Below are 13301 nucleotides of genomic sequence, written 5' to 3'. Positions count from 1 at the left end.
AGCAAATATTACCGGTTTAAGGGTCATCGCTGACGTGTATTGGCTTATGTGGACAAGCATTTGACCATGTCATCTGTAACGTGGAAACCTTCCTTAATTGAACCTTATATTGAACCATCAAGGATACATTGTTACCCCAAATTAGGTTAGTGCCTCCCTTCTGAAACTCTACACTCAATTGATATAACCAGAACAATGTCTGCCTCTTCTAGTCGATCAATGAAGTTCCTACGAGTCAGAAACCTTCGTGATGATGACCCCTGTCCACCTTGCGATTGTCAAGACGCAATAAGCGTGGAAAGGACTGCCTGGACCGACGATAATGTAGCTCGCAGGTTTTGGAACTGCAAAAACTCTTTGGTGAGTATTCATTTTGTTTACTTACGCCGTATTTGTTATTTTGAGCTGGAAATGTACACATTTTCATTAATTGCAACCCTAACCCTAACTCTGGTTTTCCCTTTTAATCAGTCAGATGAAGGTCCAAAATGCAAGTTCTTTATGTGGAAAGACAAAGAAATGGAGGAGGGTTACTACAAAGAACAGCTTCGCAAGATGAGGTTTGAGCTAAAAATGAAAGAAGAGTTTAGTGAAGTTTCAAAGGTTCAAAATAAGTTGGTTAAGCTGCAGCAAGCTATGGAAGTAGATAAGCAAGTGTCTGAGACACAGTTGATGGAGTTGACGAAGCAAAACAAAATATTGAAGTGTGGGATCTTTGTTATGGTAATTGTAGTCATTTCCATGTGGTTGAAATGAATTTGAATTGTGCAGCAGATCAAATAGGTGTTTATGGTTGATGGTATATAATTCCAACCAGTTTTTTGGAAAGTGTATGGGTGGATGTTAAAAGTTATTAGATTTTTTGGGAAGTGTATGGGTGTATGGGTACATGGTCAAGGTTAGATCCTAGTTGTAACGTATAGTCACGTTTTTGGTTGAATGCTTGTTTGACCAGTGTGTGTGTGTGTATGGGATGTAAGATGTAATGGAATGTAGATGTAATGGGATGGCAGTACATGGGAGCAATTGTAATGACTTTGTGTTGATTCAATGAATGATACGAAAGATCCTAGTTATGATATACCTTGCTGGATTTTATAATATGCATGTACTCCTTTTAAAAATTAAAGTGTGGGTACCACATTGTCGGTCATAAGGAACTCACTTGGTCCATTTAAAAGTGGATTGTCTTTAGAGTTCTGTGCAGGGGTATATATGGAAAAATAAGGGTTAGTAAGGGTATATGGACCACTGACCACACGTGGTATATAAGGACATAATCAATCATAATTTTAAATTATCTATATATGCAAATATATTCCCTTTCCATGTAGTTTAACCAGACAAGTACTTGCCATGCATGCAACTTCAAATTAACACAACAAAAAGCTCAAAATAACAATCAACTTAAGTAACACAAAATACAAATCACATAAACCAACATAGTTTCATACAAACTAGCATAGTTAATAGCAGTTTCATAAAAACAACAACAATACACCAAAAAACATCATTTCACACTACATACCATGTTCATATCACATAAACCAACACTTAAAGTTATTCTAGAGTAACAGGTTTAGCTTCTGAATTCCCAGGTGCATCTGCACCACCCACTTTCTTGCCCAGTTTCAACTTGATAATCCTTTCAGATTTCTTCCTCCTGATTTTCTTCAATAGGGTTGCAAGTGGTGTTTCTCCTGCCTCCTGTTCTTGCACATGAACCTGACTAGGTTCTCCATTAGCTGATGCATCAAACTCCAAAGGAGTGAGCTCCACCTCATCATAGTCATGTTGCATATGCACCTCATTGACTGCTTCTCCACCATCATTTACTGCTCCTCAATCATTGACTGCATTAGATTGATTACCTTCATCATCCTCATTGAGCGCTTCAGCTACACCCTGATTGACCAATATGAAACATTATTAGAAATATAAAAAGAAATTGTAAAGATTAACCATTTAAAAACTTATGTACCTGTTTTGTTTTTCTATTAGCTTTGGTTTTAGGAGGCCTTGTTAAAGTACAAACTCTTTTGTTGTGTCCTTCAATCTTACAAAGGCTACATTTTTGGTTTTTCCCAGCCTTGGATACATTCACCTGCTCCTTACCTTTGTTTTGTGTTTGGGTAGTTGTCTTTGATTTTTTACTTGACTGGTTTGGGGTTTCTGTTGCATCCCTTTTCCTTTTAGTTGCAGGTCTCCCAGGCATAGTTCTACAAACAGGAGGTAAAGGTGGGGTGTAATCAGTTGCAGGCCATAAATTACTTTCATTCATAGGTGCTAACCTAAACTTGTATGCCTTCATGTAAGTGATGCTACTAAACATTTTGTCCACATATGACTCTACATCCCCATTCATAAAACTAATAGCTGTAACAGAATGGACACAACCGATTCCATTAAGCTGCCAAAGCCTGCATGAGCAAGTTATTTCGTCAAAATCCACTTCATAAGCATATGTAGTGTAACGCCCGTAGATCCAGGCTAGTCAATTTAGAGATAATAGGGGTCGAAAATGACTTTTCAACAAAAGGTTATTTAGAATAAATAATCTTAACTAAGTTATAGTATATGTCACAAGGATTCCGTACATATAAAGAACGCCGAAATCCGAGTTATAACGAAGAAGTTATGACCTGTCGAAGTTTCACGACAGAACCAGCACGACGCTGAATGACGTAAAAAGTGAATTTACGTTAGAGCGATATTTAGCCTTAGTGACCTAAACGAAAGTTTTAGAGTTCGTTAAACCATGAGTGTGCATAAAAAGAACGTCCAAATATGACTTCGTATGAGGAAGTTATGATTTTTCTAAGTTTCGACTTAGCGGTATGCAGCCTGAGTACTCGATTTGAGATCGAGCGGTTTTTAGCCGAAACAATCTAAACGAGAATCGAAGATCTCATTGTTAGTAGCGAAACAATGAAAAGTTAGGCGAGAAAGAACGTCAGACGAAAGAGTTATGAATTTATAACGTAGTTTTCCTGTCTGGGCCTACTAAAAACAAATAATAAAAATAAAGTCAAAATTAGCTGACGGAGTCTAAACGAAAGTTTTAGAGCGTAGTCTCACCTTCGCGTGGATATAAAAACGTCGAAAACGGAGCTCGTATGAAAAAGTTACGCAATTTAGAAGTTTGACAAGTCAAATTACGCAGAGCGTAATTTGAGTACGCCCAGCGTACTTAGAGGGGTGCAAGTTGCCTCACCAATACTCGAGTGCCACCAAATAACGCATGCAGTGACGTCAAATTACGCCCAACGTAACCAAATTACGCCCAACGTACTTGGAAATTACGCCTAGCGTAATCCCAAACCCAGCAGCCTATAAATAGAATGCGAGAGCTGTCGATTTCTTTTGTTCAAACTCTTTCTTCTCTCTAGTTTTTGCCTCGATTTGCGTGCCGATTATATCCCAAAGCCCCGGTATCATTCCCGAGCCCCGAAGCAAGTTCCGAAGCCCCGAGGATCCCGAGAAGGGAGATTCCCGAGCCGAAGCCCTGCCCGTGAGGAGCCCGGTTTTTGTGAAGGTCTTCCAGATCTACCGAAGAATACTACTTCTACAAATCGTAATGCTGCCCGAGCATCGTCTAATCAAGTGACTGTATAGTCACTTTCATCTTACACATAGATATGAAGTATTTTATAAAATACGTGCTATGTGTATATATATTGTTGTTTATATGAGTGAGTGTGTGGTTACTTTCTTTTAACACATAAATATGAAGTATTTGCTTTGAAATACGTGTTATGTGTTTATATACTATTGTTTATTTGAGATAAGTGTGGACTGGATGTTTTATATGGTTTTCAAATGAGTTTAGGTATTTTATATCTACTAATATGTTGGGTAGAACATGGGTAGATGAGATAGTTGGTATATGATAAAATGATGAGGTATGTAAGATGATTAAGAATGATATTCGCAGATGCACCAATTAGAGAATGTCATAATACTAGCAGATGCGCTTAAAAATAATATTGGTAGATGCACCAAATAGAGAGTGAAATAATACTAGTAGATGCACTTACACATAATGTTGGTAGATGCACCTAAAAGAAAATGTCATAATGCTAGCAGATGCGCTTAGGAATAATATTGGTAGAGGTGCCAAATAGAGAATGTTATAATACTAGCAGATGTGCTTAAGGATAATATTGGCAGATGCGCCTAATAGTGAATGTCGTAATCCTGGCAGAGGCGCTTAAAGGATAATGTTGGCAGATGCGCCTTATGTAGCAATGGAAGTTTGTGCTAATTCCTTAGGTCAATCCTTAGGAACGAATGAAGGAATGATAGTTGATTAATAGGGTAAAACCTTAAGAATTAAGGAAGATAATGGTGATGGGTAATTGGGTTGATTGTTTAATGGTTGAATATAATAATTATATTATTGTGGTTCGAAAACCCTATATGCTCACCAGGCTCCCAAGCCTGACCCACTCAGTTTTCTTTGCATTACAGGTAATGGCACAAGAGTATAAGTTGGTGGACTTGACAAGAGATTTTGGATAGGCCAGTAGTTATGAATAACTGTTGTAAAATGCTGCTAAGTAATGATCGTGAGGAGTGTGTCTAAAATATGTTAGGTAGTACACCTAAATTGACACAAGCACTAGTTTATTTTAGGAATGATGCCTAAAATGCTTTTATGTGCTAAATGTTATATGTTTGCCATATATGATATTATTTGTTCCGATCTATGGTCTGTTGCCGACCGGATCTGGAAACCTTATGTGTGTATGATTCTAAGCGTATGATTACGATATTAGAACTAGCATGTAAACGTTTCGGGGGTGATAAGGAGATTTATACGTTTATCGTAATTAAAGCTTTCTTATCTTAAATTCTCGCTTGGTACACCGAACGTCTGCTTGGGTGTACGAAAGGTCACGGTGAAGACACGTAGGGAATTGAGTAAATGGAAGAAATGAAAAGGCTTATGATAGTGAATGACACCTATCGGAAGATATAGTAGGAGTGGTATCTTGCCTTTAGAAAGTCTTATAAAATAACAGTACGTTTAAAGGAGTATGGTACGTCTAAAGTACACCTTCGATTGGCAGGATGATGGAACGACTGGTGAAATTCTTGAAGTTGTCTCATCGTCTGGTATTTCTGTCACACCCCCGAACCAGACAGCGGAAACGTCCGGGGGCTGTCGTGACTCAATTGTATACCATAACATTGAATATATATGAAACATAACAACATTCGTCACCATTCATCAATACAGTACAACCAGTAGCGTTTACATGAAATTCATTGGTTAAACATTACATTCCCAAAAAAATTAAATTGTTCAATTCATACATAGATAAACTGCAACCGTCACTGAATATGATTTCCCTTGATTCACTGGTTCCCTGAGAATACAAGTATTTTGAAAAACGTCAACATATGAAATGTTGGTGAGTTCATAAGTAATGTTTGAAATCCAATGTTTGTATTGTTTGAAAACCACCAGAAAATCCGATATTTTCTGAAATGAAAAACTTTCGAAAATGTTTGTGAAGATCCATAGGTATGCCTGTTTGTTTCTGTACTTGTGAAAATTGTTTATTAAAAATTATATGCGTTTCGAATCCGATATGTTTGAAAAACCTAGGAAAACCCGATGTTTTCCTAATCCTTTGAAATCCGTTAAGTTGCGTTGAAACCATTACAAAGATAGGAGTGTCATTCCCAGGCGACGTTGGATTATTTTTGAGCATGATTATTTACTACAAACCCGCATTACACAAACGCCCAGTTCATAGTAATACTAACGATCCCGAAGGCGTCGTTCGTACAAATCACGTTATCCAGCCGCCCTGACTATGTGTCGTCCCACATCCGAAGAGTAAGAGGACACGAAGGCCTCGATGACTCTATTAATCGGTTGGGGATAATATGCGTACGAGGGGTCCCCGACCCGCCTCGCAAAATATGCAGACTTTTCTAGCAATACCAAGGACCCTTGGGGACCAGTGGTATACAAGCCATTGAAAGTCCCTCTACGTTGTGCCAAGTCGGTGAAACTCAACACTTCGTAGAAAATATGCGTCTTCGGGCCTTAAGATCAGGTCATTGGGCTAGCTAGGCCCAACAAGCAAGATTTTACACTTTTGGGGCCCGAAGATGGTGCGTAGACGTCTGTGCACACTCGTATGTAAGCTAAGTTCCCAAACGTTATTTGTATGAATCGTAGTGTAGTAGTGTCGTAGTGTTAGTAGTTGTAGATTTCTATTGGTTCGAGATCGAACCAATTCGTTTAACAACGACTTTTGGTATTGTAGTGTATTGTATTTCGTCGAAAGCCGCGGTGCCATTATTTGATCAATTTGTATATATTGAATTAGCCTTGAAATATTTCTGTTTTCAGCCCCTCATTGTTTGTAAAATTTACATTTTCAACCCTTTTATTAAATACTTCCCGGTTTGGTCCTTAAACTAATTTTCTTGACATTTTAACACCAAAAATTATTGAAATTAATATTTTTCAGCATATTTTTCATAGAAAACAGTTTAAGTCCCTGAAAATGCAGTTTTCTCGGTTTTAACCCTTCTTTTTCGCAACTTTGGCAATTTTGGCCCAAATTGGAAAATTTTTGCAACTTTGGTCCTTTTTAAATTTAAAAAGCATTTTAAACCTTTGAAAAGGATTTGGAACACTTATAGTCCACTGTTTTACAGAAAATCACAGTTTTGGCCCTCCAAAACAGAAAAATTCGCATAATGGGCCTCATTGGGCCAAAAATGTCATTTTTAGCCCATTAAGCTTGAAATTTATGTTTTTAATCCCCTAAATGAGTATATTTCCAGAAATTGTTTTATGGAAACTGTTTTGGCACACTTCATCCATCAGAATTCGTGATATGCCCATTTGGACCCTTAATTTTGTATTTTTCACATTTTAGGCCCAAAATTTGTGTTTTTAACCCAAAGAAAATTGTTACTAAACCACTTAGTCATTTTTCTTGAAACACTTTGTATGTAGAAATATATTTGAAGCTAAAATCATTTCACACAAGATATATCTCGGTTTTGAGGGGTTTTATGGCTAGATCCAACATTATAACACACAAAAGCATACATATAAGCATGGAAATCATACAAGGCATACAAAACACATATAGATCTACACTTTCACTTGTATTCCCCCCCAAAAACTCATAAAAACAGAAAATAGGGGGTATGAAGCTCACCTTGGGTGTTGATTCGGTTTTTGAAGAAAGATTGGAAGAAATGAAGTGATTTTTGGCCTTTGCACTCCTTGATGAAATTTTCGAGTTTATGGGGTTTCTAGAGTGCAAGATCATGATTTTTGCATGGATTAGGAAGAGATTTTTGATAAATAAGGAATACAAGTCATAGATCCAAGCAAAACCTTACCTTAGATGATGATTTTGTGGAAGAACTTCCTTGAATGCTTCCTAATTTTCGAGATTTTGGATGGAGAAGAGGAAGAAGTCTTGAGTGAATTTTAGAGAGAGTTTGTGAGTGTTTTGTGTGTGTGTGGTGTTGCTCTCGGCCGAGTTCAAGAAGAGAGAGGGAGATATAGACATGAAGTGATGTGCATGGATACATGGAATGGATTTGCATGGAGATCCACAAGACAATAAGGAGGTGGCACACTAAGGTCAACCCTCTTCTTGGGCTTGAGCTTTTGGGCCGAGAATAATGGAGGAAATGAGGGTGTTTGGGCCTTAAATACTTAAGCCCAATTTTCATGGTTAAGTTGAGTGATTTTTGGTCCAAATAAATTTAAATGTGATTTTCATGACTTGTTAGGGTCAAATTAGGTTAATTATGGTTCATAGTCATTAATTTATTTCATTCTAGGTCCAACATGGCTCACAATATTGAAATAAATAGATGTGGGTCCAATTAGAGCCCAATTAGGGTTCTAAGCCCATGATAGTCCAATTGGAAGCTTATTGGTCCATTTGGATCCAATAAGGAAGTTCTAGTCCAAGGTGTACCTAAACAAGAACCTTTAGGGTTTCCAATGGTTTGATGACTATTTGTAGTACTTGTATAATGTATTTGATTGAAGTTTTTGATTCACCTTAACTTGAATGTTTAGATTACATGACACAAAATTTCCCGTTGTGACAATTTCCATCACCAATCGAGTTGAAGTAGAGTTAATAAGTGAAGATTGAGCAATGAAGAAGTCATAGTAGAGTCTAGGGAAATTGTTTATGATTACTTGGACACATTTGTATGTGTTAAATTGTTTTGTGATTTTCTTGTATGGTGACTTGGTCGACTGCTGGACAATACTTGGGACGAGTATGAGTAGGTGTGAAAGGTAGTAGATGCATATACTACCGGAAGCACAGGACTCGCACTTGGATCAGAGAAAGTCACAAGGTTACCAAGAAGCTAGTAATTGATTCCGTTTTGTTCAAGTGTGTCATTACCATTGTTTCGCAAATGACTAGTAAGATAGTTGTTGTTAGCGGTCATATCCAATTGAGTCTGACTACGGTGAGTATGTTACGTGGTTCAGAGAACCAAGTTCAAAGTAACATCTGATGTAAGTCAGAAGGTTGAAATTAATGCGATTGATAGTATCGCGCTCGTTGTTAAGGAAGCTTGTAGCTAGAAATGCTACATGTAAAAATGTGATTATATCACATTAGAATATGAAGGAAGGTATATTTCATTCCGGAATTTTACTCTATGAGACTTGAGTCTAAGCGTTGCATCATGCGATGAGAGGTCATCAGGACACGACCCATCGGTCTGTTACAATAGATAAATGAATGTATTTATCCTAAGAAGAAGAAGGAGTCCACAATAAGGATTTATTTTATAAATTGAAGGTTACGATTGAAAGTCCAACATAGTATGAAGAGTAGATGTAAGATTGAACATCACGGTTATTAATTAGGATGGAAAGTGAAATATTGGAATCATTTTACAAGCCCTATTTCGTTGATGATTCCGGGACATAATCATCCTAAGGGGGTGATAATTGTAACGCCCGTAGATCCAGGCTAGTCAATTTAGAGATAATAGGGGTCGAAAATGACTTTTCAACAGAAGGTTATTTAGAATAAATAATCTTAACTAAGTTATAGTATATGTTACAAGGATTCCGTACATATAAAGAACGCCGAAATCCGAGTTATAACGAAGAAGTTATGACCTGTCGAAGTTTCACGACAGAACCAGCACGACGCTGAATGACGTAAAAAGTGAATTTACGTTAGAGCGATATTTAGCCTTAGTGACCTAAACGAAAGTTGTAGAGTTCGTTAAACCATGAGTGTGCATAAAAAGAACGTCCAAATCTGAATTCGTATGAGGAAGTTATGATTTTTCTAAGTTTCGACTTAGCGGTATGCAGCCTGCATACTCGGTTTGAGATCTAGCGGTTTTTAGCCGAAACAATCTAAACGAGAATCGAAGATCTCGTTGTTAGTAGCGAAACGATGAAAAGTTAGGCGAGAACGCACGTCGGACGAAGAAGTTATGAATTTATAACGAAGTTTTCCTGTCTGGGCCTACTAAAAATAAATAATAAAAATAATGTCAAAATTAGCCCACGGATTCTAAACGAATGTTATAGATCATAGTCTCACGTTCGCGTGGATATAAAGAACGTCGAAAACGGAGCTCGTATGCGAAAGTTACGCAATTTAGAAGTTTGACAAGTCAAATTACGCCAAGCGTAATTTGAGTACGCCCAGCGTACTTAGAGGGGTGCAAGTTGCCTCACCAATACTCGAGTGCCACCAAATGACGCATGCAATGACGTCAAATTATGCCCAGCGTACTTGGAAATTACGCCCAACGTAATCCCAGACCTAGCAGCCTATAAATAGAATGCGAGAGCTGCCGATTTCTTTTGTTCAAACTCTTTCTTCTCTCTATATTTTGCCTCAATTTGCATGCCGATTATATCCCGAAGCCCAGGTATCATTCCCTTGCCCCGAAGCAAGTTCCGAAGCCCCGAGGATCCCGAGAAGTGAGATTCCCGAGCCGAAGCCCTGCCCGCGAGGAGCCCGGTTTTTGTGAAGGTCTTCCAGATCTACCGAAGAATACTACTTCTACAAGTCGTAGTGTTGTCCGAGCATCGTCTAATCAAGTGAGTGTATAGTCACTTTCGTCTTACACATAGATATGAAGTATTTTATAAAATACGTGCTATGTGTATATATATTGCTGTTTATATGAGTGAGTATGTGGTTACTTTCTTCTAACACATACATATGAAGTATTTGCTTTGAAATGCGTGTTATGTGTTTATATACTATTGTTTATTTGAGATAAGTGTGGACTGGATGTTTTATATGGTTTTCAAATGAGTTTAGGTATTTTATATCTACTAATATGTTGGGTAGAACATGGGTAGATGAGATAGTTGGTATATGATAAAATGATGAGGTATGTAAGATGATTAAGAATGATATTCGCAGATGCACCAATTAGAGAATGTCATAATACTAGCAGATGCGCTTAAAAATAATATTGGTAGATGCACCAAATAGAGAGTGACATAATACTAGTAGATGCACTTACGCATAATGTTGGTAGATGCACCTAAAAGAAAATGTCATAATGCTAGCAGATGCACTTAGGAATAATATTGGTAGAGGCGCCAAATAGAGAATGTTATAATACTAGCAGATGCGCTTAAGGATAATATTGGAAGATGCGCCTAATAGTGAATGTCGTAATCCTGGCAGAGGCGCTTAAAGGATAATGTTGGCAGATGCGCCTTATGTAGCAATGGAAGTTTGTGCTAATTCCTTAGGTTAATCCTTAGGAACGAATGAAGGAAGGATAGTTGATTAATAGAGTAAAACCTTAAGAAATAAAGAAGATAATGGTGATGGGTAATTGGGTTGATTGTTTAATGGTTGAATATAATAATTATATTATTGTGGTTCGAAAACCCTATATGCTCACCAGGCTCCCAAGCCTGACCCACTCAGTTTTCTTTGCATTACAGGTAATGGCACAAGAGTATAAGTTGGTGGACTTGACGAGAGATTTTGGATTATAGGCCAGTAGTTATGAATAATTGTTGTAAGGTCTATTTTGTTCTGTTTATGCTTTTGGTCTGTATTGAACATGACATCCCGAGATTTTGTTATATAATGAAAATACATTTCTTTAAAGAAATGCTTTGATAATTTTTATCATATTTTGTTTTGGGAACAAATTCCGGAACTGTTTTTTTTAAAAGATTACTTTGTTTTTTAAAACAAAGCATAAACAAATCGGTCTTTTCTGGCCGTGAAAATGGGGATGTCACATGTAGTTCCTCTTACTTCAAACTGATTTAGTCCACTAGGTAATACTTAGTAATGTCTTAGACCCTTCTTAATGTCATTCACTATTTCTCTAATTGTTGGAAAAATTTGGTTGCTCCATCCTAGACTCTTGCATTTCTTCTTGAACACCCTCTCCATCATATACATCCTCAACTCCAATAGCATGGTGATAATTGGTTTCTTCCTAGCATCAACAATCACAACATTAAAACTTTCTGACATTCCATTCTCCACGACATCACAACATCTTCCTGGTTGGAAGTAGGCCATTGACCATGTTTTGGGGTCTTTGTCCATCAGATACTGATGAGCACTTGGGTCTAGCATTTCAAGCTCTTTCATGGAAACCTTAAAATCTACCTTTGTTGTTGCTTTACATGCCTTCCAGAATATGCTTTCATATTGGGCACCTCTATACCTTTTCCTAAGGTTTTGGCTAATATGCTTGCCACACTGCCTATGCTCTACATATGGAAGGAGTTCTTTCACAGCCTCAATCAAACCCTGTTAACAAATTATAAATATAGTGAATAAGGATGCAAATGGATAGGAAAATTAATTACAAACAATTAAATTACCTTGTGTTGATCAGATATTACACTGTATCCATAGCCCGAATTAAGTCCTAAGTCATCAATGAGTAAATCCAAAAACCACCTCCAATTTTCCTTATTCTCCACACATACTACTGCCCATGCAATAGGATAAATCCCATTGTTTGCATCCCTTCCAGCAACACATAATAACTCCCCTTTACAGATCCCTTTAAGGAAACAACCATCTAAACCTATTATCTTCATGCATCCCTCCTTCCACCCCTTCTTCAATGCATCAAAGCAAACATAGAACTTACCAAAGTAGTTCTTCCCATCTGGCATATGATTTACATCAAGCTTCATAGTGCTACCTGGATTTGATCTCCTAATCTCTTCTGCATACGACCATAACTTTGCATAATGTTCAACTAGGGTACCATCTATTAGTTGGAGTGCATATTTCTTAGCTCTCCTACATTGACCAACACTAACATGAGTGCCAAAATTTTGTGACACAGTTGTTCTTAGCTTTCTAACACTCATCTTTTGTCTAAGTAAGAACTCTCTTGTATAATGACTCCCTATCCAAGCATAAGTGACCATGGACCCTAACTTGTAGTTCCTTGCACATTTGTGGACTGGCTTTAAAGACTTTATTTGGAAGCTTGCTTCGTCACTCATCCAAGATGACTACAACCTGAATGAGCACTCACCCTTGCAACACTTAACCAACAATCTTTTCCTATCATTTTTCTCAAAGCAAAGTTGGTACCCATTCGCAACAGCATAGTTGCATAACATCAATTTTAATTGTGATGGATCTTTGAACCTCATACCAAGTATTGGGATCTGCTTTTTCCATGGAACTAACTCATTAAAAATGGAATGTTGTTGAGTTACATTGGCATCCTCTTCATGCCCATCATGATCATTTATGTTGTTATCATTTCCCTCTTCCTCTTCGCGACATAATCTATTTAGAAATTCATCACCCTTTGTCCTATTCATAGTGACTATGTCCTCATTAAAGTCCACATCCACATCTGTTAGGTTATCAATTTCGTCCTCATTCTCACCACCATCAATGCAAGAATCATCTCCATCCTCCTCTTCTATTTCAGAACCAAACCAATCTTCTATTCCTTGACCATCATGGTCAACATACATACAAATTTTACCATCTGTCCTATATGCATGAAAAATGAAACCACCATAGTCTTCATCATTAGCGATAGCAATTATCCCAGATATTAAGGGCTTACCTAGTTCACAATAGTATAACTTCTTTATACTTTCTTGCATGAACCGTTCAAGAAAGGTGATACATTCACCGTATGTCATTCCAGAAAAATTGTGATCATTGAAAGTGAAGTTGATACCATGGTTATACGAGAAAGGATTTCTAAGAAAAACACCTTTGAAGTTCAGCTCCACTATAGGGTGGAGTCCATCAGGGTTTGGCGTCGAGCTAGACATTGTGGGTTGG

General features: G+C 37.5%; 1 protein-coding gene across 1 annotated transcript; it reads right to left on the bottom strand.

Annotated features, from left to right (window-relative positions):
* Positions 1-1842: 1842 nt before the first annotated feature.
* Positions 1843-12358, bottom strand: LOC128133592 (uncharacterized). The gene is made up of 4 exons (XM_052771091.1): positions 11858-12358; positions 11425-11783; positions 1982-2420; positions 1843-1905 (listed from the first exon to the last, which is right to left on the bottom strand). Exons 1-4 carry the CDS (start codon positions 12356-12358, stop codon positions 1843-1845), a joined length of 1362 nt encoding a protein of 453 aa, XP_052627051.1.
* Between the last annotated feature and the right edge of the window lie 943 nt (positions 12359-13301).

Source organism: Lactuca sativa, chromosome 4 (assembly GCF_002870075.4).
Source record: "Lactuca sativa cultivar Salinas chromosome 4, Lsat_Salinas_v11, whole genome shotgun sequence".
In the NCBI taxonomy this organism is placed as follows: Eukaryota; Viridiplantae; Streptophyta; class Magnoliopsida; order Asterales; family Asteraceae; genus Lactuca; species Lactuca sativa.
The sequence above is the reverse complement of the archived record's forward strand: the minus strand, read 5'-3'. Positions and strand labels throughout refer to the sequence as shown.

Coding starts and splice junctions, on each gene's coding strand:
- LOC128133592 (XM_052771091.1), bottom strand. CDS start 12,358: ATGAGTGTTAGAAAGCTAAGAACAACTGTGTCACAAAATTTTGGCACT. Junction 11,784..11,857: donor TAATATCTGATCAACACAAG/GTAATTTAATTG, acceptor ATTTGTTAACAG/GGTTTGATTGAGGCTGTGAA. Junction 1,906..1,981: donor CTAATAGAAAAACAAAACAG/GTACATAAGTTT, acceptor TTGGTCAATCAG/GGTGTAGCTGAAGCGCTCAA.